The 25,210-nt window shown below is 40.5% G+C and overlaps 1 protein-coding gene across 3 annotated transcripts; it reads right to left on the bottom strand.

The window, feature by feature from the left end:
* Positions 1-561: 561 nt before the first annotated feature.
* Positions 562-11,096, bottom strand: LOC105052752 (protein LNK2). Of its 3 annotated transcripts, none has more exons than XM_010933689.4 (11): positions 10,882-11,096; positions 7,174-7,558; positions 6,958-7,096; positions 6,679-6,784; positions 6,448-6,543; positions 6,274-6,366; positions 4,202-4,948; positions 3,969-4,126; positions 1,225-1,367; positions 1,010-1,099; positions 562-892 (listed from the first exon to the last, which is right to left on the bottom strand). In XM_010933689.4, exons 1-10 carry the CDS (start codon positions 10,906-10,908, stop codon positions 1,017-1,019), a joined length of 1,977 nt encoding a protein of 658 aa, XP_010931991.1. In that variant the 5' UTR covers positions 10,909-11,096; the 3' UTR covers positions 562-892; positions 1,010-1,016. The 3 variants fall into 3 exon arrangements, with proteins under 3 accessions (XP_010931991.1, XP_010931993.1, XP_010931992.1); XM_010933691.4 differs by having other exon boundaries at positions 6,958-7,078; XM_010933690.4 differs by having other exon boundaries at positions 737-892; positions 1,005-1,099.
* Positions 11,097-25,210: the final 14,114 nt, after the last annotated feature.

The following is a 25,210-nucleotide window of genomic DNA, read 5'->3' as shown; positions in this document are numbered from 1 at the left end:
TTCTACCAAAAAGATAACATAAGAATATCAGCCAGTTCATAGTCATTATAATTGTAAATAAGCACCATATAACTGCCACCAGACACATTAGTTGTCCGGTTACCTATTGTTTAAAATGAGTTTTCAGGGGACTCTAGGAGGCTTGTTATTCTCACACATATCTTGCATCTTCTGCTCCCATGCTATTCACATTGCAAAAGAAAAAAGTATTTTATATATAAGATACTTATTACTATCATATTACCATTATAAGCGTTGGCTTTAGTAAATATATAGGATAATGTACTCAAATTATTGAAATTAGAGAAGTTAGTATAACCATTTAGCAATTACCACAAAACTGATAGTTTTTTTCCTCCAAATTTACAGAAATGGAATCCATGAGGTTTACCATACTGCAGATATAACTCCCACTTCGGGCAAAGACTACTGGGAGAATTACTCCTAAAAATGCCTGCAAGGAGTTAATAGAGCAATGATATAATACCATATAATGTCAGATTGAGAGTAGTCAGCATCTAAGTCCTAGGTGGGAAGGTAAAAGGCTTTAGTCATAAATGGTACATATAAATACTAGTCAGAAGATGGATTGCCTGAAGGATTCGAGTTAACAAAGATGTTTCAGCGGCCATCTCCAGGATGATTGTTAACATACACACATTTTAGGTATAGAATTAATCTTACACCACTAAACAGTGTGCACAGCAGCACAAGGAGAACCAACTCCGACAGTCCAGACAGTGAAAACACATCTGAAGCATTTTGAAGATCTATAAAGCCAAATGATACATGAGGTGCTTATAGATATGTGGAGACATCGACACATGAAAGCTGAATAGACCACCACACTGCAAGAACACCGGCATTCCCATTAAAATCCAACCAGCTTGCTCTGCGAAGGAAAACCAGCTCATTATCGGAAGATGAGTCTCATCAAGCATAACAAATAATACATAAGACAACGTGCTAGGTAGATAATTAGTAAGAACATTTTCTTACTACACCTTACTTCAGACTTAAGGTTGCACCTCCATTTCTCCGATGTTCTCAGGATTTTCCTCAGAAGTACTTCCATGAGCATGTAGAGGCATCTTTGAAGCTGATCCCCATTACGCAATGTGATAAAATTCAAGGTTTTCAGTTGGAGATGTGTTTTTAAATGTCAAGCTTTTCCATTTAAGAGCATTAAGAAGTTTCCAGCCTCGAGCTCAAAGAAAGCGTTACCAGGGGTACGGGAAACGGGCGATTGTGGTATTTCATCTTTCACAGGTCCCGTACATGATTCTGAATGCTTGTAAAACAGCAAATGAGCCACAGTTCGGTCTATGGGATTTGTATCTGTTTCTGCATCAGGCAATTTTTTGCATCTGGAAGGAAAAACAAAGTATTAATCATAGAAAATAGATTTGGATAAAGTTCACATCATGCATTTCAACATGGACAGAACACAATTAAGAAAATGTTTATGGATGCTCATGGAGCCCAATGTTCTTAAGTATAGCAGACACATTTAATTCAAATACATGATAAGAGCAAAGTAATTACCATATTACATGAAAAAAGAGATGAATTTGAAGATGATGCAGGACCAAAAAGGGATGGCCTGGGTTGCTTGACAGGACCTTAGGAATAGGATAGTTTAGGGTTTAAAGCAGCTTTATAGCTTGCGGTCCAAGTCCTGAGAACAGGACAGAAAGGAATTAATATTAGTTTTCTAGGTGAAAGAAGGATCAAATAACCCCACCCTAGGGTTCTACCTGCGATAGAAGAAATCAAAATCTCGGGTTTTCAAGGCTCAACTGAATAGTTCATGGCAAGGTTATAATCAGATTTCAGCAATCAATTTTTCAGATTTAATCAGGAAGCAATAACTTTAATGTCTGAACAACCAAAAGATAGAGAAATTAATAATGAAATCCCAAGTGATATGATGGTAAGATGCTGACACATCAAAACCAACAAGTATTTTGTGGCAGTGCTTAATTATTAGAAAGATATCTAAAGGAAACAGAAATCTATTGATAATCTTTGAAATAATAATTGTAAACAGTTAGAGAAAATAATATAAAAAGCAGAATGAGTAGAGAAAGAGGAGAGGATAAGAAAAAAATGGAAGAGATATGGAAGAGAGGGAGGAGAAACAGCCGGTTCACAGTCTTATTTACTTCATAAAACTTTTGAACGTACATCACCTTGCAACAGGCCCTTTGTGGACTCTTTACAGACTCAGTTAACCCCTAGAAAGCTCCCAGTTGGACTCATCCAGGACTCTTACAAATACAGAAAGAAATGCCTCAAAAACCTCACTACTTAACTACCTATTTGACTCTTAGTAGGACTCTTTAAAGGTAATAGTTATACTGTAGCATAAAGTATTTATATTACACTTTGATGAAAGAAAAAAACACAAATCAGACCTAAACAATTTTTAAACCAAATAAAATAGAAAAGAAGCTTGGACTGTTGGAATTGTGTTGACCACCTATGGACCCAAAGGATGCTCCTGCATCAAAATGCATAACTACTAAATGCAAAAACTATATGATAGTTTCTGATGAAGTCAAGAAATATCCTTGTTGTGTGAAGGAGAGATTTAAATGCAAAGTAACACATACGAGAAACATATGCCAGGTTGTGAATCAAATGGCCTGCTGACTTCACTTAAATTACAAAAGAAAAAGGGTAGAGCCCCTGTTTCGTTTCAAAGTAGGGGTGCCCCCTGCGGATAATCTGAGGAGAGGAGGGCTTTCGAGCCCCCTCTTTCTCCCTCTCCCGACATCTCTCTCTTCCCCTCCCTCTCGCTCTCCCTCTCCCTCCTGCCTCTCCCCCCTTGTTGGATCTCCCTTTATTGGCATGCAAATGGAAAGGCACAGCACAGTACTGTTATGCTTCATGTATCCTTTGTTATAACCATCTAGGATTAGCTTCATGTATCCAGCTTTTCCTAATGTATCAATAGAATATCCATCCAAGTCAGTAGATCTTCGAGTCAACATTCAATGTTTCAAGCAACTCTCCATATCCTGGCCTGCTTATGTCTTCATTGCACATGCTTATGCAATCACCAATAATTTTCCAACATTCTTTCCTAAACAAGTCCAACTACGTCACCACTAATTTACTTAGTCTATCATTCCAAGTTTTACCATAGATCAATCTCAAGATTCTCTTTCTTTCCCTGCTCATTTTTTGTGCTACAACCCTCTTTACTTTCCAACACTTAAAGCCATACAAACTCACATGCCTTCACCATTTTATATATGTCATCATCTATTTCCTTTTTTTTTTTTAATACTTTGGAGACTAGATAAAAATAGTAAATCTTAGCCATCAAGAATAAAATATAGCAATGACCAATGAAGACGCCTATTTTGCCTCATTCAAAACATCTAGACAAACATGATGCATACAGTTATCTATCTCATCCATTCCCTGAATAGAAACTAAGAGGTAAATCACTAATTTAAAAAAATACATACGTACGTACATATGTACACACACACACACACACACACACACATATATATATAATTTTGTGTGTGTGTGTGTGTAAAAGAAGCATGCTTTTTGCACTTGAAAAGATCAAAATAATCCAGAACTTTAAAGTACAGTTTCTTCAAAGAGACATGAAAGCCCCTAAGATGGAACATTCTAACATATATTTCATCCGTAAGACTTGCATGTTCTCTGTAGATTTTATGCCTCATCAGGATGTAAATGATGTGATGCGAGCAGAACAACCCATGGTTAAAATCAACCATCACATGCTATTCATAGGTCAATGTAAAGCATTCAAATAATTTCTCAAGAGTGCATTTAACAACATTGATTATTAGGATTAAAAAATTTATAATAGGTTGGTTATGAATAACCCAGAAATATTTTGTTTTTCTGACACCACAGACATAGAAATATGATTTGCCCTATTATCAAAAATCAAAATTGGGTCTATGTTCTGACATATAGACCTGTTTTGTCTGTTTGTCTCCTGGTTTGCCGAAACTTCATCTTCATCTTTGTTACTTTTGTTGGTACTACTTCTATCACCAGCACTTTGTCTTTCCATTGCACTTTGGGCTAAACGAAACAAACTATCTCGAATACAAAGTCGGACAGTAATGTCCAACTGCAGTTAAACAAGAAAAAATATTTAGGTCATAAAAAAGAAGAAAGTTGACTCCCATGTTAAAGACAATATTACCTTTCCCAGAGCATCTTGAAGCTCATAGTATATGGTTTCATCCAAAGAGTGATCATCAATCAATGTCGAGATCCTCTGGGACTCATCTTGGTCCAGTAGCATGCTCATATCTGATGCAGAAATCTTATTTCCACTATCATCAACTGCAGCAGAGCTTGTAACAGATTCCTGACTTTGTTTCTTTGGTGAACCTATCTGTAGGACCAAACTGTCATTACCAGTAATTTGATGACCAAATTGCTGTTGTTGCTGCTGAATTGCAAGCATTGCCTGCATTTGCTGGCGTCTCCTAAGCTTTTCTATCTTTTCTTGAGGTGTCATTGTCGATGGTCTTGAGGGAATATCTGATGGTTTCGCCAAAGAATTTGAATGCTTCGAGGAATCAGGAAAAACTTTACAACTAACAGCAACTGGTTTCACTTGGTTCCTCTCAGCATGAGTATGCGGCATCAGTGGAAAGACAGGAAAATGATATGGAGAATATCCATATCCAGATAACAGAAACTGATTAGATGGGCCAAGGTGTTCCATGTTCTTGGCACCACCAACCTGCCTTTGTTGAGTGGCAGTAGGAGATTGAAAGGTTTGTAAAGGAGTCTTGACCAACGTATGCATATTTGGACTGGGAGATTGATGGCTTTGGCTAACATTATGGGACCAGGCACCATTTAAGTTTTGTTTAGTTTTATTCTTGTTTCTTTCTTCTGCTTTTTTACGAGACTTTAAAAGCTTCTTCTGGCCATCATCCTGCAAAAAAGATTGGCAACAATCAGAGTTCTACGCAATGCATTGAACAATATGCAGTAAGCAAACTCTTCATGCATGCATACAATCAGAGTTCTATGCAATGCATTGAACAATACGCAGTAAGCAAACTCTTCATACATACATACATACATACACTTTGGCTGATGCATTAGAACTTGAAAGAAAAAAACAGAATAAAGTAACACATAATACTGCCAAACAAACAATTTGTGCCTTGTCAAGAATTAGAAATAGAAATATGGCATGGCTAAGGATGTGCATCAGCATCAAAAATACATAGCAAGAATTAGCTTTGACAAACAACTTAAAAAAGAATTCAAGGACAGAAACAAATATGAGATCTGATGGGTTTTCAACTGATACTCGATTAGAAATTGGCAGCAGCATACAATCCTTTTCCCAGTAAAATGGGGTGAGCTATAGAGCAATTCTTGGTCAAGAATGCTTCATCTAAGGCTCGAGCAAATTCTACAGCAACTGTCAACCTGACATCAGCCCTCCACAAATCAATGCCAGGCTCTTAGCCAACGAAACATTATAAAGAAAGCAACTTGTCATGCAATCTGGAAAAACAAACTGGTGTTTAAAAATGCCTACCTAGTTGGCCAAAGTCTAAGCACTTATGACCAGAGAGGAACTCTTCGAAGTTCACCTAGCACTAGGAAAGAGTCTATAGACAAAATGGGAAAATGACGAGGTCTAATACAGGAAACTGCATTTATTTCTAAGAAACAAGTTATAAACCAAAAATGAAAGAGTCAACAAAGTAAAACTAAAGGACATGTATACATATATGGAAGATACTCAGAGGTAAATAATTATTATCCGCATGTCCTCAAAGAGGGAGTGCACAAGATATCCTTTAGAATTCAAATTCTTGTTGATACTAGCTCCAATGACTCATTCATAAATACACATGTGGGCATCATCAATCAAAATACCAAGATAACAGATCTTCCAGAATTGAAGAATCCAAAATTGTCACAGCCATTCTAACATTCATTTCATCACAGCACACCTAATAAAACCAGGTTAGTTTAAGACAATGCAATCCTCAATGTGTGTGTCAAATCCATATCCAGAGCAGTGTCAACAATCAGCAAATTGATTGAATGATTGTAAAATAGGACTAGAGGTGATGAGACTTTATAGACATATAAGCAGAGTATATATTTGCAAAAATAAAATAAATTAAGAATTAGTGGTTTTGGACCAGGAATTTGATCAAATGCAAATGATTTCTGTTTCATAAAGATTAAATCTAGGATATATTATTATATACTGTGATTTCAACAGTAAACTACCTTGTCTGGCTGAAGGTTGTGTGTTCCACAACACTCACTGGTAACATGAGTTTTACATTCAGCTTGCTCAGTTTTCACAGTATCATCTGCTGTCTGCCAAAGCATATAAGAAATGTAGCCAACAGGCATACCTGCAGGGGCATCTAAAGACCATGGTTATTTTAACATACGTACCTTCTCTTCTGACTTTCTGTTCCCGCAGGGAAGTTCATCAAAATGAAAGGAGGAACAACCATGATCAGAAGTTTCTTCCCTGCTTAATGGCATGTCCTATAGGATAAAAGAGTTGATGTTATTTTTATTGCTGTATATAAGAGGCAATACTGCAGATTGCATGAATAATTAATGATTTAGTATAATTTTTGGTTCCTTGTTGATAAGCTACCAAAAAACATGGAGACTTACAGGAATTGGAATTGATTGCGCCGTGCCACTAATTACATCTGAAGATGGACAGAGATATTCCCCGGCATTGCCGACCATTTCATGACCAAATATGGAATCATTATTACTGCATAAGCATAACATGTGAGTACAATTTGCCAGTGAATATCATCAATTTAACAGAAGAAATGATGAAATTGTGTTGATAAATATGGAAATCATCACTTTAAATATAAAGTAGGAATCCCTAACAATGTATATGTAAACAGTTCATTTCCAATTCACGTTGACACACATCACCTAAAAATTCTGTCAAGATCATCAAAGTCTCCAATGTTAGCCCAATCACAATCAAGAAAACTGTCACTTTCTTTATCTTCATGATCGTTGCCAAACATTTCAGATTCACCATCCAGCTGCACTGCACCACCAGTTGAGACTACATGATTCATTTAAGAAAATAAATAATAGCAATGAGAAGAGCAACTAGAACAGAAAGAAAATATCTCATGTTACCTCTCACTTTGTTCAGGTCAGACGTTTCATTGAAATCGTTCATCAATTCTGTTGCTATAGAATCTGGACCATTTTCATCATTGTATCCTTTACCAAGTGCAGCACTTAAGGAAGGCAAATCAGGCCATGAATCCATGTCAAGTCTTGGAGCGGAAAGTTCTTCATTTGTTTTGAAGGTGGAATGGTTTTCCAGGTTACATCCCGCAAAATCATGTTTAGTTCCAGCAGTGTGCTCAGTGGACCTTAAAACAGTGCTGGCTTCTTCATTTTTCTGTTTCTTGTTATAATCTCCAAAATTAAGCAATGTACTATCTTCAGTGCCCTTGGGATAAGGGACAATATGGTCTTCACTCTCACTTAGTTCACCCCATATGATGTCACCTACCTGAGAAGTTAGAATAACAAAAGATCCTTAGCACGTACCAGAGAGAAAAATCAAACTACAGTGAATAATACTGTTTTTTCTTCTTGCTGACCATTGTAAATTAGCTTGACCAGGAAATAAATACAAAATAAAACATTAAACAGAACTTGCACATGGGCACATGTAAATGCACTCTTCAAAATAAAAGATCCAACAAACAATTTGAACATATAGGATGGAGCTTGGAAAGAGATACGATTCGAAATCACTGGAATTCTTAGAAACAGTCTGATCATTTCACTTAGGATTCACAGTATGAATTCCATCCCTTGAGTTCAAGCCAATAGCTCAATTTTTTCAAAACAATATCTGCACCCTCACAATTTGAAAACCAGATTATTAGAAAAAAGAAAAAGACAATACAACCTTGCTCCAAAATGCATATATTGTGCCATCAAAGGCACAAGGTAAGATCCTATAGATTGACTATCCCCTCCTTGTAGAGGCTTGGGCCCTTCAGAGGCTCTCGCTTTGGCTCACTGACTTCATCTTCACCAGTTCATATTTGAAAGTGATTGTCCCACACTACTATCCATTTTGAAAGGGTGTGAGGCCGTCCATTTTAACCTCTAGGCAATAGTTCTTGACTGCTTCAACCTCATGACTAGCTTTGAGGACCTCCAACTCCAACACATACCAGGAGGCCAAGTTTGCCACTGATTGGGTCACGAAATTATACCAGAAGACTTAGGGAAAACTAGGTTATGGGTGAGAGTATGTACCTCATGAACTTCCACCATTGTTTACTTTTGATGTTTCCAATGCCTAAAATGCAAGAATGTAATTGTGTCTGTACTTTTTAATATCAGAAGAAAAAAACATAATGTATTGATTACTAAAAGCAAGTTTCAAGTTTATATGCCTTTTTTCCTCCTTTTCTTGGCATGGAATCCCAAATTTTGTAGCTCTTTTCTGGACATGTCATCTATTGTATTCTAAATCATCCCAGACAAAGAAAATGAAATTAGAAATGGTTTCATCATCCTCACAACACTCATCTCCCATTTCTCACCTACCGATCCTTTTAAAGGCTATCATGAGGATTTCACCGTAACAAGAAGCTGAGGGAAGATTCATATTTTTCAGATATCATTCAAATCCATGCTCAGTTTTGAAGGCATAAATAACCAACATTCAAGGAGGTAATATAAGGCTTCACCATCATTTCCTTGCTCACAACTATTCTAAACGTCTTATCACCTCCCAAGAACATATGATTGGAAATTGCGGATAGGGTCAATTGAAGCTTTCAAGGTCCTCAAGTTTCGCCTCCCTAGTCCAAACGCTCCACTTGCACCACCACGTCCCCAAGCATCGTCTCCACCCTTGCTGCCACCATGCACAGCTGGCTGTACCTTGCCCTCACCACCTCCGTAAACCCTTCAAGGCTTTCAGAACCCCTCTCATGCCTCCCTATCTGCAGCCTCTGCCTGAGAACACTGCATGCATGGGTGCATCGCCGGGCCTTGTGCCCACCACCAGTACCTCCACATGCCCATGCTGAACGCATGGACCACCAGCGCTACCTCCCCCTCCAGATCTGGCCCAGGTAAATCCACTCCACTCCCCCGCCCCCCCCCCCCCTCTCTTCTTCCCTTGCCTTCTTGCTCTTCGACTGTCTCCTTCCCCATGGTTCTGATACACTATGGTATGGTACAGACCAGTACTGTAACATACCAGTCACCAACCAGTATGCCTGTCGGTACTGGTTCTTCCAACCTTGACCTATTGTTTTGAAGGCTATCATAAGTGAGGACTTCCTCATAACAAGAAGCTGAGGGGGACTCAGATTTTTCTGATATGGTTCAAATTCATGGTTTGTTTGTGAAGGCACAAGAAGACCATTGTTCAAGAATGTACAGCAGACTTCACTATCAAGTCCTTGCTAGCCACTATTTTCAATTTCTTACCTTCTCCCAAGAACATAAGCAATTGCAAGTAAGGTGTCCCAAAATTCCAACTCAGCATTGAACCACCACAAAACCTAAATAAGCTCCTCTCCCTTAAACATGACTAGAAGATAAAAAATCTCAAAAGCAATATTTAACTGGGCAAACCCACACCATCAAGGTCCCCAAGATCATAGCTTTAACTTATTTACCAATCCAAACTAAAGCACCTGCAGAAACCACTTTCTTTACCAAAGCATACTCGTAATCATTTGATAATTCCAACTAAGAAGAATTAACAAGACTGCAATGCCATTTCCTTACAAGAATTAGATATGAATTAGTTAATTTTCTCAGTTTATGTCTTTCTTTCATCATGATTCATTCTAAAGTAACCCACGGCTCCATCCCTCCGCAGTGCCATTCCTAAACAAAAACTAGAAAGGAGTTTATGCTGCCACTTATGCCCATCCCATCAAGCTTTTTGACCACCAAGTAACAATCATGTTACTTAAGTCTCAAAACCCTGATATCATCCACAGTACCAGACGTAACTTGGGAACTTCTCAAAGAACACATGTAAAAATAATGTATAACTGCTATCCAGGGATTTCAGTAACCGCTAATAAATCCTCTGCAACCTTCATTTAATATCCCTAAGACACTACCAACAAATGCAGTCTAAAGCACGAGAAAATATTCGTTGCAACGGTGATACCATATCACCGTTGTAACAAACCAATGACAAGTTGGGAATCGGTGAAATACACGGGGTGGTATGGGGTATTATCCACGGGAATCAATGCAATACACGACAACCGATGAAATATAAAGATTTTCATTGCTTTGTTACAAATTTGACATGGTATCACCGTAACCACGATAAAACCATGTGATTTCATTATCTCTCTCTCTCTCTTTTTTTGTGGTGGGGATGGGGGGGGGTGATTTCGTTATTTTTTTTTTTTTTTCATTTCTCCTTCTAAATATGCGTATTCCTTCTTTTACTAAATTTTAAAAACCATAATGTGATTTTCTTTTTCCAACTGGAAAACTGCAGATTTCCAAGAAAATGCCATTCTATGCAAACAAATACCTGCGACACCAACCATAAAGATTCAGGGAGAAAAAAAAAAAAAAAAGGAACAAACCACATAATCTAATGAAAATAAAATTAAAATGGCCACAGATTAAGAACTCTTTGTCCAAAAAGAGTTAGTAACTTATCCAGCAAACGAAAACCAACTAAAAAAAAAGCAAAGTTCTGAAGAAAAAAAACTTTTTCACTCTATAGTTCCCCAACCAAGATCCACCAATCACACGAAAAAACAACATCAAGAACGATGAAAAGAAACAAAAGAAAAATGAAAAACAGATGGAAGGAAGATGAAAGACCTGATCTTGATCGTTCCAGTCAAACATCTTCGAAGCGGCAAAAGCAGCAGACGAGCTCCAACCCCGAACCTAAACCTAAGCTCCCATGTTCCGAACCTAACATCTCAAAACTGCCGAATCCACTGCGGAGATTCCAAAACGCAAACCAGCCGTTGTTTTTTCCTCTCTTTTCCGCGAGCTGGTTTTCCCCCAACACCACCGAACCCTCCAGAAGGAAGAGAGAGAGAGAGGAGAGAGAGAGAGACGGGGGGAGCATTTACCGGGACACAGGCAGTAGTGGCACGAGGGCGCGCCACGTGTAGGGTCCGCATCCAGGGTTGTGGCTGAGAGGCGGGTCGATCAAATGCCGCGCTCTGATTGGCTGCAGCCGCATTTGCGTTTCATGCAGCATAAATCTCCGTTGCATTTGCAAGGGGCGGACGGAGGTTTAAAACGACTGCCGTTGCCCCCTTACATTTATATTCAGAAACGGTGAAAATAACAAAAAAGTAAAGGCTATCACCAAAAAATTAAAACAGGTAATGGCCGTTATAAGGGGTAGTCATGACCGATGCTTATTTGAATTTTATAGTTTCTCTAAATGTACTATAGTACATTTTTCAACGTCCAAGATTTTTGCTTTTTTTTCTTTCAAATAAATTTGTACCATCTGAAAATAATTTTTTTAAATAGTAATGATTTGAAAAATAACAATATTATTTAACAATCATTAAAATAACCGTATAAAAATAGCATTTTAAAATTTAACTTTTTAGCAAACTTTCCTTGAAAAGAGTATGTACCATTTGAAGATAATTTTATTTTATTTTCCGAGTGTCTTTAACTATTTTATTATAGAAGTGTTATAATGGCGTTAAACCGTTACAACGTCGTTATCAGGGTCGGCGGAATAACGCCGTTACTGAAACCAGTAGCTGGGCCTGAGGACCGCATTTCTCGAGCTGGTGGCGTGAGCCGCTCTGGATGTCGCTGTCGGCGCAGGCCGTTAGATTACGTCCGATGCTTATCTCCATCGCTAATGGTTAAAAAAAATAGGTGGGCGGTAATAAATGAATCGTTCTGAGTGCAGTTAGTCCTCGCTGGTGTTGATGCTTTAGATCTGGACCGTTCAGAAGGCCATATTTTAATATTTGAACATAGATGATGCGGGCCACGTAGGTCACGTGTCTCTGTCGAACTCCAGTAGAATATAGGTGATTGATTGATGCCGCAACTTGGCGTTTGTAGGCGTTATGGCCTACCAACGTATGTTGGTCGGTGATCAACGCTAGAGATAACTAGTGGTCCACATGATTCACGCCACTGATGTGACAATTTATTTGGGCCTGGTCAAAAATTACACTATAATATTATTTTATATATTGGTGAATAAACAGGGTATGAAATTATATTTTGTCAAAAGATTATTTGTGCTTCTTGATTTTTTCTAAAATTTCTTTTATACTTGCAAAAATAAATAGCTTTTCCTCTTTTTTTTTTTCCTATTACAGAGGGTTTTTTTTTATCATTCCTAGGAAAATATTTAAAATGCCCACTCTTGGGTATAAATGAGAATTTTTAGTATTTTTGATGTGAATTTATAAATAACTTCTACTTTGTTGATTTATATAAATAAAATTTATTGATATTAATAGCTACATAAAAAACTGTTTGGTAATATAAAAAATTTTAAACTCATATATTAGTGCTAATAAAGTTAAAATGTTCAACTGAACTTTGTCCTGACTATTTATGCACAATGGCTGTATTTCTTATTTCAAAGGGAGAGAGCATAATAGGTCAGATGCAGAAGCAAAAGAGACTATGTTTTAAATTTTTAGATGGTTAAATATGAAGATTAGAGTGATCAAGGTTCTGGTTGGCTAAGCTTTTAGAGCATCAAAAATCACTTTCTGCCCCTCCAAAAGTACTTTTATATGGTACAGTGATGTTTCGTAAAAAATCAAAAAGTTATTTTGATTTTATCAGAAAATTAAAAATACCTATTTGGGACAAGCTCTATTTTGAAATTTTTCTTAAAAGTACTTTCTCATAAATATTAAGAAGCTGTTTTGATTTTAAATAAAATTTTTTAATGACCAAAATATCTACCAACAAATCTCATAATTATACCTTAGATTTTGCTACGGTACTTCAAGAGATCTTTTAGTCCTTTTACTGTTTATGTGTTTCTGACCGTTGGATTAAACATGGACTACTCAGATTTCAATTGATTAAAGTGCTCTTTGCATGGCTGGTGCAGTAAATATTTCAAAAATTAAGGATATTTCAATATTAAATTGATGGTAGATTTCATAATTAAATTAATTTTTTTTTCAAAAAATCTTCTTCGACCAGCAAAGGCGAAGGAACTATGGGTGGCGGGGGGTGTGGATAAAGGGCGGAGGAGCCACGGGTGCCGGCATGAGGGGGAGTGATTGCAAGCAGAGAACCCGTGGGCACGCGAGGGGGCGGAAGAGCCGCAGAAGGCATGGGGCAACATGACTGAGGGTGGAGGAGCTGCGGACAGCCTAGGGGGCACAGGGGGTGAACGCAGGCGGGAAGGGGGAGACGACCCATGGGTGGCTAGAGGGGGGTTGGCGTGGAGAAGCTGCGGGTGGCGGACGAGCCGCAGGTGCCGAGGGGAAGGTGAGTGGGGGGAACGCGGGCGTGCGTGAGGGGAAGGGGTAGACCGAGGGGGGTTATGGACCAAGGGCGAAGGGTTGACTAGTGCCGGGGTTGTTGGGGAGGGGACTGCTGGCAAACGAAGGATGAATGAGCCGCGAGTGAGTGCAGGGCACAGAGAAATCACTGATGGAGGGAGATGGAGGAGGTGCAAGTAGGGGGCCAAAGGGAGGAGCCACGGGTGGAGGACCGCTCAGAGCAGTCGAGGTCGTACCGAGGGAGGTGGGTGCGAATAGCAGAGGGAGGTGGACTAGCAGAGAAGCCACGAGGATGAGAGAAGAAAAAAACAATAAAATATTTTTTAAAAAATAATAAAATATATAAAATCATAATACCTACAATATTCTTTATAATAAAGGATCTATTCTTTTGAGGATAAAAATTTTATCCAAGAATCTATATTTTTCTGAAAAAATATTTTTCAGGTAAAATTTAGATAGAAAAATAATTTATTGATATTCTTTTATGCATTGAAAAATAGCTTAAAAATTTATTGTCTATCTTCTTTTGCTTTACTAATTTTCTGGATAAGTTGCTAAGATCTATCTATATTTTTCATAATAAATTTTATAAAATAAATATTATTATATATAATAGTATAATATAATATATTATAATATAATATATGATATTATAATATATGACATTATGATATTTATATATTATTATAATATATTATAATAATATAGTATATAATATAATATTATATCATTATATATTATAATATATTATAATATACTATAATAATATAATATAATATATTATATATATAATATTATAGTATAATATATTATATTATATTAGTATATATTATTATATATAAAATATATTACATTATTATTATAGTATTATATAAATATTATTATATATAATAAATATAATATAATGTAATATAATGTTATATATTATTATACTATTATTATAATATATTATAGCATATTATAATATATTATATTATAATAATATTATTATAGTATTATATTATTATAAGATATTTTAATAATATAATATATTATAGTAATATAATATAATAATTTATTATAATATTATGATATAATATTCTATATTATATTATATTATAATATAGTATACTATATGATAAAAATATATTATAATATATTATATAAAATGATCCATACCAAAAAAAAATTTCAAAAAAAAAAGAAGAAGATTTATTTGCCAACTAATTGGCTTGATCCAATCCTTTTAGGTCCTCAAATAGGCATCTCTCTAAATTCAAATCAAAATGGATCTAGATTAGGTTCAAGGCTATGGATTTGATCCATTCATTATCTAATAAGAAATCTAAGTCTGGAGAAGAATTGGGTTTAACCATATGCTAGCATGATTCTCCTAAATCTAATAGAATTTTATTAAATCATAATCCAATTAGAACTTCATAAGTCTAATTGGTTAATTCAAGATTAAATTCCTTAATGTATGATCTCATAGGTTTCATTCTATTTAGTAGTGAGATATATTGTGATCTTCATCATAATATTATCGAAAATTTTTTTAATGGGTTGGAACAATTCCAACTCTATCCTTTGAGGGTAATTGATCATCAAAATGATGTCCAATGAGTCCCACAATCTACCAGTGATATCTAGCAGTATGTAGTGGCAATCCTAGCAGTATGTAGTGGCAATCCAGAAGAATGAAAGTATGAATCTCTAGATGCAGTTATCATGTGATTCAGTACTTCTATCATGAGTTTCGATCTAACGGAGGTCATGGAGAACTCGTCAGACCCTATCATCAGTCATATATCAGATTGGCTCGATTCGAGTTCATTTGTAAATCTCGTAAAATTTTTTTCAGTATTCACACTTGCTTTGGCCAAAGTCTTTCTGAACTCAGTCTTACAAATTGTATAGGCCTTCTCTCTTTCTATTAAAATCGATAGATTCCATCTAAGTGCATCGTACTCCTAACAGTGAATCTGAATCTACTGTAGCCAACATACATAGCAAGGATCTGAATGACTAGGGATCAAGAAAATATGTAATCAAACTCAGTAGCCTCATTGTGAATAGCCAATGACACCATAGGTCAAAGAACCACTCACACCACTACAGCATTGAGATAACTACTGACGAGTGAGTAGACATTCAAGTGGTTTCTCGTATTGATCACGCTCAATGCAAGTTGTTCTCTAACAACTATCTGCACTCTCACCTCAGTATCCCTATACTGCAGATCCAAGACTCATCTATTCAGAAGAGATGATCCATATACCGATTTTAAATGGATTGATCACCATCCTCCATGACGATCTTTTGATCAGAAGTATTTAGAAACTGACCACTAATAATATATGTCTCAAATTTTCAACACCTTGAGAATATACAAAATCATCTTTATTAATTTTTAGGATAAATCATGGATACATAAACATAATTGATGTTACAAGTACAAAGTTAAGCCCTAGAATTACAAATGTGTCAGCCAACAATTAGCTTCTAGGGTCCTCATCTAACAAGTGGGTGTCCAAATGCAAGAAAAGACCTTTAGCCCAAGGAGAAGCGGACGTCTCAGAGGCCTCCAAGAGAGCTCCAAGACTGAAGAATTTGGTACTGATGATGGAGTTTGCATAGGATGCTGTCAGGGTTCATAGTGACAACAGGTTGGTGCAGACGGATTGCACAAAGTTTGCCAAGGCTTTGGGGCACCAAGATGAAGATTATAGGTTCAGATGTGGTACTCCCAAGTCTTAGAAGGCTAGATGAGGAGCCATGGTGCTGGCTCTATGAGTCTAAGATCGGTTTGGATCCTAAGGCTAGGATTGGTTTGATCTTAGGATGGAGGTTCGGCCCTCCACAGTCTTGAGGCCCATGGATTGGGATCTTAAGGTTCTTAAGGCCCAGTAGATTTGGATCTTGAGTGGGCTAATCTATATCTAGACTAGATTTGGATCTAAGGAGATAAGAGCATATCGAGTCATGGGTGTACATGAGCTTGGATTGAGTGCAATCATATTGGATTAGCCATAAAAATTTTTGGGCTAGGATTTGATCTATTTGTATAGATATATATATACATGTAATTAGGTCAAATAAAAGTAAAATTGAAAAGGAGCCTTTCTCTCTAACTCTCTCCTCTCTCTCTCTGCTTCTTCACGCCGCCCAAGGCACCTCCATAGAAGCACCCAAAACCCTAGCCGCCTAGGAGTCTTTGTGAGCCTCAAATTGTTGTCGTCCAAGCTTCTAAGTGCCTCCAAACCTTTTGGATGCCTCTTTTTTTGTGAATTGCTACTAGTTCCAGGTCTCCACACTTCTAAGAATCTCTCCAATAGTTCTCTGACAATACAGACCCGATAGAGGGAGCTATTTTCCTTCCCGTAATAGTAAGAAAAGTTCGAAATAGTCTACTATTGAAGTGAATTTTTTAATTGTAAAACTTTCATTTGTCTGCAATGGCATACTGGGTCGATTCGGACTGAACTCTCTCCAAATTATGGTGTCAACCTATCATCTAATGATGAAATTTCCAAGTCTTCATGGTGTCGGTGAGCTCCGAAGGAATCAACAGCTAGCTAAGAAATGCTATATGGCAATCTTACGAGGAGAAGCATGCGAAGAGCCCCAACCTATGGATGAATTCGATGTCTGGGATGAGCTCGCAGAATAATGAGATCAATCAGTAGAGGACCTCATTCCTACTTCAGTGGATGAGGTCGACCCTATCAAAATCATCAAGGTCAGCTCCAACCTATGTGATAAGGACCATCGGCACCTCACCTCATTCCTCTGATTCAATGCAGATATGTTCGCCTGATTAGCCTTTGACATGTTGGGCATAGATTCAGAGATAATCATCCATTGCTTAAATATAGACCTGAAGCATCATCCGATCAAATAGAAGAAGTAGAGTTTTATCTCCAAACGATAGAAAGCTATATAAGAAGAAGTCGAAAAGATTCTGAGGGCCGAGTTCATCTAAGAGGTTTATTATCCTGAGTGGCTGGCCAATATAGTGCTGGTCAAGAAGGCAAATAAAAAGTGGTGTGCGTGCATCGACTACATCGATCTCAATAAGGTATGCCGCAAAGATAGCTATCCTCTATCTCAAATCGACCAACTAGTAGATGCAACCTCGAGCCATCAACTCCTTTCTTTCATAGATGCCTTCTCTGGCTACAAGCAAATTCTCATGACCCCTAAGGACAAGAAACAGATAGCTTTTATTACTGATCAAGATCTTTTTTACTATAAGGTCATATCGTTCGGCTTGAAAAATACAGGAGCGACTTACCAAAGGCTCATCAATAAGATCTTCAAAGAGCAGATCGTAAGAAACATGAAGATGTACGTAGATGACATACTTGTTAAAAATAGAGTTGTGGAGTGCTACATCACCGACCTTGAGGAGACCTTCACAATGTGATGCTTTCATATGAAATTCAATCCTAGCAAGTGTATTTTCAGAGTCACTCTAGCAAGCTTCATGGCTTCATTATGTCCCAACGTGAGCTTGAAGCCAACCCCGAGAAAATTCAAGCACTATAGGAGATGAAGCTCCCGAAGATCATTAAGGAGGTGCAACACCTGACAACAAGGATTGCAGCCCTCAGTAGGTTCCTCCCAAGGTCGATCGAGAAAAGTCTTCTATTTTTCAAGGCCTTCAAGCAAGTAAAGGATTTTCAATGGTTGGAGGAGTGCCAGACTGTGTTCGATGAGCTGAAGAGGTATCTAGGCTCTCCATCCCTTCTAAGTAAGCTAGAACCCAAAGAGGTTTAATATCTATACCTCACGATCTCTCCTCAGGAAATTAGCTAGGTCCTCGTCTGCCAAAAGGCCATGGTGCAGAAGCCTGTGTATTATATAAGCCGAGTCCTCTATGATGCTAAGGTTAGGCATACAAAGCTAGAAAAGATGGTTTATGCCCTCATAATATCTTTAAAGAGATAGGAGATCCAGAAGGTGGATCAGGCACGAGATAGGAGATTCGGGAGGACGAGAGGCGACGTCACAAGGTGAGATTCCTATTGCCGCAGGATGATGCCCCAAGCAGGTCTCAAGTCAGGAGGAGCACAGCATACGATGGAGATGGGATCGAGCAGCCTGGCTCGACTCCCATGTTTGTCCATCCATGATTAGCAGGCGATTGCCCCAGGGCATGGGGGCGAGGAGATCCAGAAGCTCTCAGAGTTTGGAGGAGACCGAATATCGAGTCGAGATGGAGATTGTTAGGATTTGATACCTCGAGATTCAGCCCACATTGAGCCCACAGCGAGGTTCGTAGTGAAAAACGAAGTCCAACGAGATCAAGATCACTTGAAACGGAGCTCGGATGGAGGAGATACGAGCTTTTGAAGTCAGTATGAGATTCGAGGCGGTGGAGGACAGCCGGCGACCGGCGGCGGGCGGCAGCGGCGCGGCCGCAGGCGGCGGTGTGCGGGACGCGCGACCCAGGCCCGCACGGGATGCGCGACCCACGCGGGCAGGCGGCCCAGCCGGGCGTGCTGCCCAGGCGCGCGCGCGGCCCAGGCACCCGCAGGCCCGCGCACGGGAGTGGGCCGGCCCAGGCGCGGCCTGCTGGCCCTTTGCCCCGATCCACCGTGGATCGGGCGGTCCACGGTTGGGCTTGTGGACCGCATGGGCATTTCCCACGCGTTTCACGCGGTCCACGACAATATTCCGTGGACCGATCGTGATCGGACGGCCCAGGAAGATTCCGGTGACGATCCGATGGTTGAGGAGGTTGATTTGGCTTGTTTAGGACTCTTAAACCTAATCTAATTAGGTTTAAACTCTGTTTAACCCTTTAAAAGGGCCCTTGTGACGAACAGAGGAAGCAGTGGTTGGTTTTCTCGCGCCGTACGGACCCGAGAAGAGAGAGAGAGGTGAGAGCGCTGAGAGAGAAGGAGCAGGAGGCTCTTGGACAGCGGTCGCCAGGCACTTCAGGGGTTCAGGGGGGTCTTCCAAGAGAGAGAGAGAGCTTTTGTGAGGAGAACTTCTAGTGAGAGAGAATTGGATGTACAAGGGTTGAGGGTGAGGTCTCCTCTCGTAAAATTTTTTTTTCATAGTGAAGTTTGCATGCCCCGTGGAGGCGAGCCATTTTGTGGCTGATCCACGTATTTTGATTATTTTTCTTTTATTTTATTTTTTCTTTCTTCCTGCTGCATCGCATGGTACTGAAAAGATCTTGGAAGGTGGTGTTCTTGTCAGACATCCATCCAACAAGTGGTATCAGAGTAACGCGGTACAATGACGCAGATTGCAGCGGTGGTGAGCAAGACTGAAGATGGAGAAGACAGGAACAATCAAGATGAAGATCAACAAGTTTGATGGTAAGAGCAATTTCTCCTTGTGGCAGGCAAGGGTGAAGGACGTACTCATCCAACAAGGGTTGATCGATGCTCTCTTGTGCGATGAGAAGCCGACCACCATGGAGGTGCGGGATTGGAAACGGCTACAGATGCAGGCGGTAAGTACCATCCTCATGTACCTGGCGGATGAGGTGGTGATCCATGTGCTGAGCGAGACTTCTCCGACGGTGCTGTGGTCGAAGCTCGAGGAGTTGTACATGGCAAAGTCTCTCACCAACACTCTTTTCCTCTGGAGGCAGTTTTACCAACTACGGATGACTGAGGGACAGAGCGTGCAGGAGCATCTCAGCCACTTTCAGAAGATCCTCACCGACCTTCTCAGCGTTGGCGAGAACGTTAAGGAGAAGATCAGGGCGCTGGTTTTGCTGGCGTCACTTCTCCCTTCGTACGAGTCCTTGGTGACTGCTCTTCTAGTGGGGAAGAGCACTATCAAGATGGATGAGGTCGCCGCGCTGATACTTCAGAACGAGGTTCTCAGAAGGGAGAACCCAGCTTCGAGCTCAGATGGCGGTAGCTCAGTTTTGGTGGCTTTTGAAAGAGTAGGAGGCGGTAGACGGAGCGACAGGAGATCGCAACGAGGGCGGTCTAAGTCCAGAAGGAACTTGAGCAAAATCAGGTGTTACCGGTGTGAGGAGTTGGGGCATCTAGCCAGAGATTGCCCTCAACTTAAAAATTGGACGGTGGCTGCTATAGCGACGGCCGGCAATGATTTAGATGGAGATGTCCTGGAGATATCTGACGAGGTATCTACTTCTTTCCAGTAGTGGATATTAGATTCTGCATGCCTCTATCATGTGTGTTGTAGAGAGGAGCAGTTTGACTCCTTGGAGAACAGTGAGGGCACTATATATCTGTCGGATGGATCGAGCTGTGCGATCAAAGGCATTGGGATGGTCAGCTGGAGGACACATGACGATGCAGTGAGGAGATTGGGGGAGGTCTGATACATATCCGATTTCAGGTGGAATCTTATCTCACTTAGCAGACTGGATTCGAGAGGCTACAGGACGGTAGCTGGTGGAGGAATCCTGAGGGTGCTACGCGGTGATAGGATTGTGCTGGAGGGGAAGAAGAGGAGCAGAAGATATTATTATCTGGCAGGGAGCCCAGTGCGAGGTGGAGCTTCGGGAGTCAGGTGGAGCCCAGAGTGAGGTGGAGCTCCAGAAGGCAGATCGGGCATGAGACAGGAGACTCGGGAGGACGAGACGCGACGTCGCAAGGTGAGATTCCTATTGCCGCAGGATGATGCCCCGAGCAGGTCTCAGGTCAAGAGGAGCACAGCATATGACGGAGATGGGATCGAGTAGCCTAGCTCGACTCCCATGTTTGCCCATCCATGATCAGCAGGCGATTGTCCCAGGGCATGGGGGCGAGGAGATCCAGAAGCTCTCGGAGTTTGGAGGAGGCCAAATATCGAGTCGAGGTGAAGATTGTTAGGATTTGATACCTCGAGATTCAGCCCATATTGAGCCCACAACGAGGTTCGCGGTAAAAAATGGAGTCCAACGAGATCAAGATCACCTGAAACGGAGCTCGGATGGAGGAGATACGAGCTTTTGAAGTCAGCATGAGATTCGAGGCAGCGGAGGACTGCCGGCGACCGGCGGCGGGCGGCAGCGGTGCGGCCACAGGCGGCGGCACGTGGGATGTGCGACCCACGCGGGCGGGCGGCCCAGCCGGGAGCGCGGCCCAGGCGCACGCAGGCCTGCACGCGGGAGCGGGCTGGCCCAGGCGCGGCCTGCTGGCCCTTTGCCGCGATCCACCGTGGACCGGGTGGTCCACGGCTGGGCCTGTGGACCGCGTGGGTATTTTTCATGTGTTTCATGCGGTCCACGGCACTATTTCATGGATCGATTGCGATCGGACGGCCCAGGGAGATTTCGGTGACGATTCGATAGTTGAGGAGGTTGATTTGGCTTGTTTAGGACTCTTAAACCTAATCTAATTAGGTTTAAACTCTGTTTAACCCTTTAAAAGGGCCCTTGTGATGAATAGAGGAAGCAGTGGTTGGTTTTCTCGCACCGTACGAACCCGAGAAGAGAGAGAGAGGCGAGAGCGCTGAGAGAGAAGGAGCAAGAGGCTCCTGGACAGCGATCGCCAGGCACTTCAGGGGTTCAGGGAGGTCTTCCAAGAGAGAGAGAGCTTTTGTGAGGGAAACTTCTAGTGAGAGAGAATTGGGTGTACAAGGGTTGAGGGTGATGTCTCCTCTTGTAAATTTTTTTTTTCATAGTGAAGTTTGCATTCCCCATGGAGGTGAGCCCTTTTGTTGCTGATCCATGTATTTTGATTGTTTTTCTTTTGTTTTGTTTCTTCTTTCTTCCTGCTGCATCGCATGGTACTGAAAAGATCTTGGGAGGTGGTGTCCTTGCCAGACATCCACCCAACAGAAACTCCCGAAGATTATTAAGGAGGTGCAACACCTGACAACAAGGATTGCAGCCCTCAGTAGGTTCCTCCCAAGGTCGATCGAGAAAAGTCTTCTATTTTTCAAGGCCTTCAAGCAAATAAAGGATTTTCAATGGTTGGAGGAGTGCCAGACCGTGTTTGATGAGCTGAAGAGGTATCTAGGCTCTCCATCCCTTCTAAGTAAGCTAGAACCCAAAGAGGTTTTATATCTATACCTCATGATCTCTCCTCAGAAAATTAGCTCGGTCCTCATCTGCCAAAAGGCCATGGTGCAGAACCCTGTGTATTATATAAGCCGAGTCCTCTATGATGCTAAGGTCAGGCATACAAAGCTAGAAAAGATGGTTTATGCCCTCATAATATCTTTAAAGAGATTGTGCCTGTACTTCCAGCCACTCACCACAGCCATCCTCATTGATCAACCCTTTAGGTCGGTGCTCCATCAACTCAAAATTTTAGGTCGGCTAGCCAAGTGGGCTATTGAGCTAGAGGAGTTTGACATAAAATATCTCCCCAGGTCATCCATTAAAGCTCAAACATTGGCTGATTTTATTTTGGAGTGTCCCATCTCGAAAGAAGGCCCAAGCAATGAACCAAAAGTTGTGACACCCGAGGAACGTTGTGTTCTTCGTGTAGATGGCTTCTCCAATATGGCAAGCTTAGGAGCCAAGTTGATCTTAATTGGACTCAGATAGAGTGGTCATCGAGTATGCGTTACACTTCGAAGTCCAGGCTTCAAACAATGAGGTCGAGTATGAGCACTAGTCACCGGCCTCAAAATAGCAAAGAAAATGGTAGTTTGGCACCTGAGGGTCCATAGTGACTCTCAGTTCATTGTCGGTCAAGTGCAAAGTGAGTATGAAGTACGAGGCTCAATATGATGAAGTACCTACAAAAGATTAAAGACCTAACCTCTGGCTTCGTCATCCTGAATGTTTAGCAAATCTTGAGGTCTGAAAATATGAGGATGGATCTCCTATCAAAGCTTGCCACCCTTGGAGTTACCGACCTTAAGAGAAGCTTATATACAGAGACCTTAGAACACCCAAGCATTGAGGATGCTTTGATGATGCAAGCAGATTTTAAGCAGAGTTGGATGGATCTGATCGTCTGATTTCTACAATATGGAGTTCTATCTGCCGATCGAGAAGAGGCCAAGAAGTTGAGGTACTCACACCTTGGTGCTTAATGTACAACAAAAAGTTATACAAGAGATCATTCTTGTCGTCGTTACTTCAGTGCCTCCATCTCTCAGAGGTAGAATAGCCCTCCGAGAGGTCTGTAAAGAAATTTATGATAACCAACTGAGGGTCAAGGCACTTGCCCACAAAGTGCTCTAACAAGATTACTTTTGGCCGACCATGTAGAAGGACGCAGCGAACCTGATGGGTAGGTGTGACCAGTACCAGAGGAACACCAACATTCAACATTAGCCTTCAACCCCCTAGCACCGATGATGACACCTTGGCCTTTTGTCCAATGGAGAATGGATATCCTCAGATATTTTTCTATCATGACTATGCAGAAGAAGTTCTTGCTCATCGCAGTTGATGACTTCACGAAGTGGATGGAAGCAGAAGCACTGGTAACTATCACCGAAGTCGGAGTCCATGACTTCATATGAAAATCTATCATTTGCCAGTTCGGTCAGCCCCAAGCTATCATCATAGATAATAGATGGTAATTCGACCATCCAAAGTTTACAAAATTTTGTAAGGATCTTGGGATCTCCCATCGCTTAACTTCAGTAGCTCATCCTCAGAGTAATGGTGAAGTTGACGTGACCAACCAAATTCTATTGCAAGGTTGAAAGCGAGGCTAGGTTAGGCTAAAGGGCTGTAGATTGAAGAGCTCTATAATATACTCTGGACCTACCACACAATGCAATAGATCCCTATTGGGGAGACATCCTTTAATTTAGCCTTTGAGACTGAGGCCGTAATACCTCTTGAAATCGGCTTGCCCTCACTTCAAGTGAAGAAATTCAATGAGAAAAGTAACTCGACTGATCTGAGGGTGAATTTGGACCTAATAGAGGAAACCCAAGAATAAGCTCGAATTTGGATGATAAGTTACCAGCAGAGAATAGCTCGATATTACAACTCCAGAGTCAAAGATAAAGCCTTCCGAGTAGGAGATCTCATCTTGTGAAAGCTGAAGTATCTCATCTAATAGAGCAAAAAAAACTCACTTCAAACTGGAAAGGCCCAAACTGCATTGACAAAGTGGTGCAACCAGGGGCATATCGACTCCATCGACTAGATGGATCTTTAATTCTTCGAACCTGAAATTTTGAGAATCTATGAATTTATTATCCTTAGATTGTAATTCTTATTGAATGGCAATAAAAATTTTTATTTTGTAGATTTCAATGCCCCTTCAAAGTTTGTCAAACCATGCTCCTCATCCACAGATGAGTTGAGCATAATCCATATCTCTGATGTTCGTCAAGTGGCTCTCCTCGTTCATGGATGAGTCGAGTAGAACTCGCAACTCTGACATTCACCAAGCGGGGCTCCTCATCCATGGACAGCTGAGCAGAACCCATGACTCTGATGTTTGCGAAGTGGTGTTCCTCATTCACAGACAAGCCTAGTAAAACTCATGACTCCAACATTCGTCAAGCGACGCTCCTCATCCATGGATGAGATGAGTAGAATCTATGACTCCAACATTCGTCAAGTAGTACTCTTCATCCATGAACAAGCTGACTGAAACCCATGACTCCAAATATCACCAAATGGTGCTCCTCGTCCATGGACGAGTTGAGCATAACCCATGAACTTAGCAGCAACGAATGCTTCTCATCCTCATATAAGTTAAGCCGATAATGAAGTTCACTAAATGGTGCTCCTCATCTTTGTATGGGTTGTGTGGAGAGCTGAGCTCCTAAAAAAGTGATTTACTCAAACTCCTCATCTCACCTCA

This window comes from Elaeis guineensis, chromosome 10 (genome assembly GCF_000442705.2).
Source record: "Elaeis guineensis isolate ETL-2024a chromosome 10, EG11, whole genome shotgun sequence".
NCBI lineage: Eukaryota > Viridiplantae > Streptophyta > Magnoliopsida > Arecales > Arecaceae > Elaeis > Elaeis guineensis.
Note: the sequence above shows the minus strand (reverse complement) of the source record. Positions and strands in the feature narration are given on the sequence as shown.

Bases quoted from the DNA above. Each gene is read 5' to 3' on its own strand.
- LOC105052752 (XM_010933689.4), bottom strand. From the start codon at position 10,908: ATGTTTGACTGGAACGATCAAGATCAG. The intron at 4,949-6,273 runs GTAGTTTACTGT...TCTTTTTTGCAG, and splicing joins ACAACCTTCAGCCAGACAAG to GATGATGGCCAGAAGAAGCT. The intron at 1,100-1,224 runs GTAACGCTTTCT...AATGGGGATCAG, and splicing joins GCCCGTTTCCCGTACCCCTG to CTTCAAAGATGCCTCTACAT.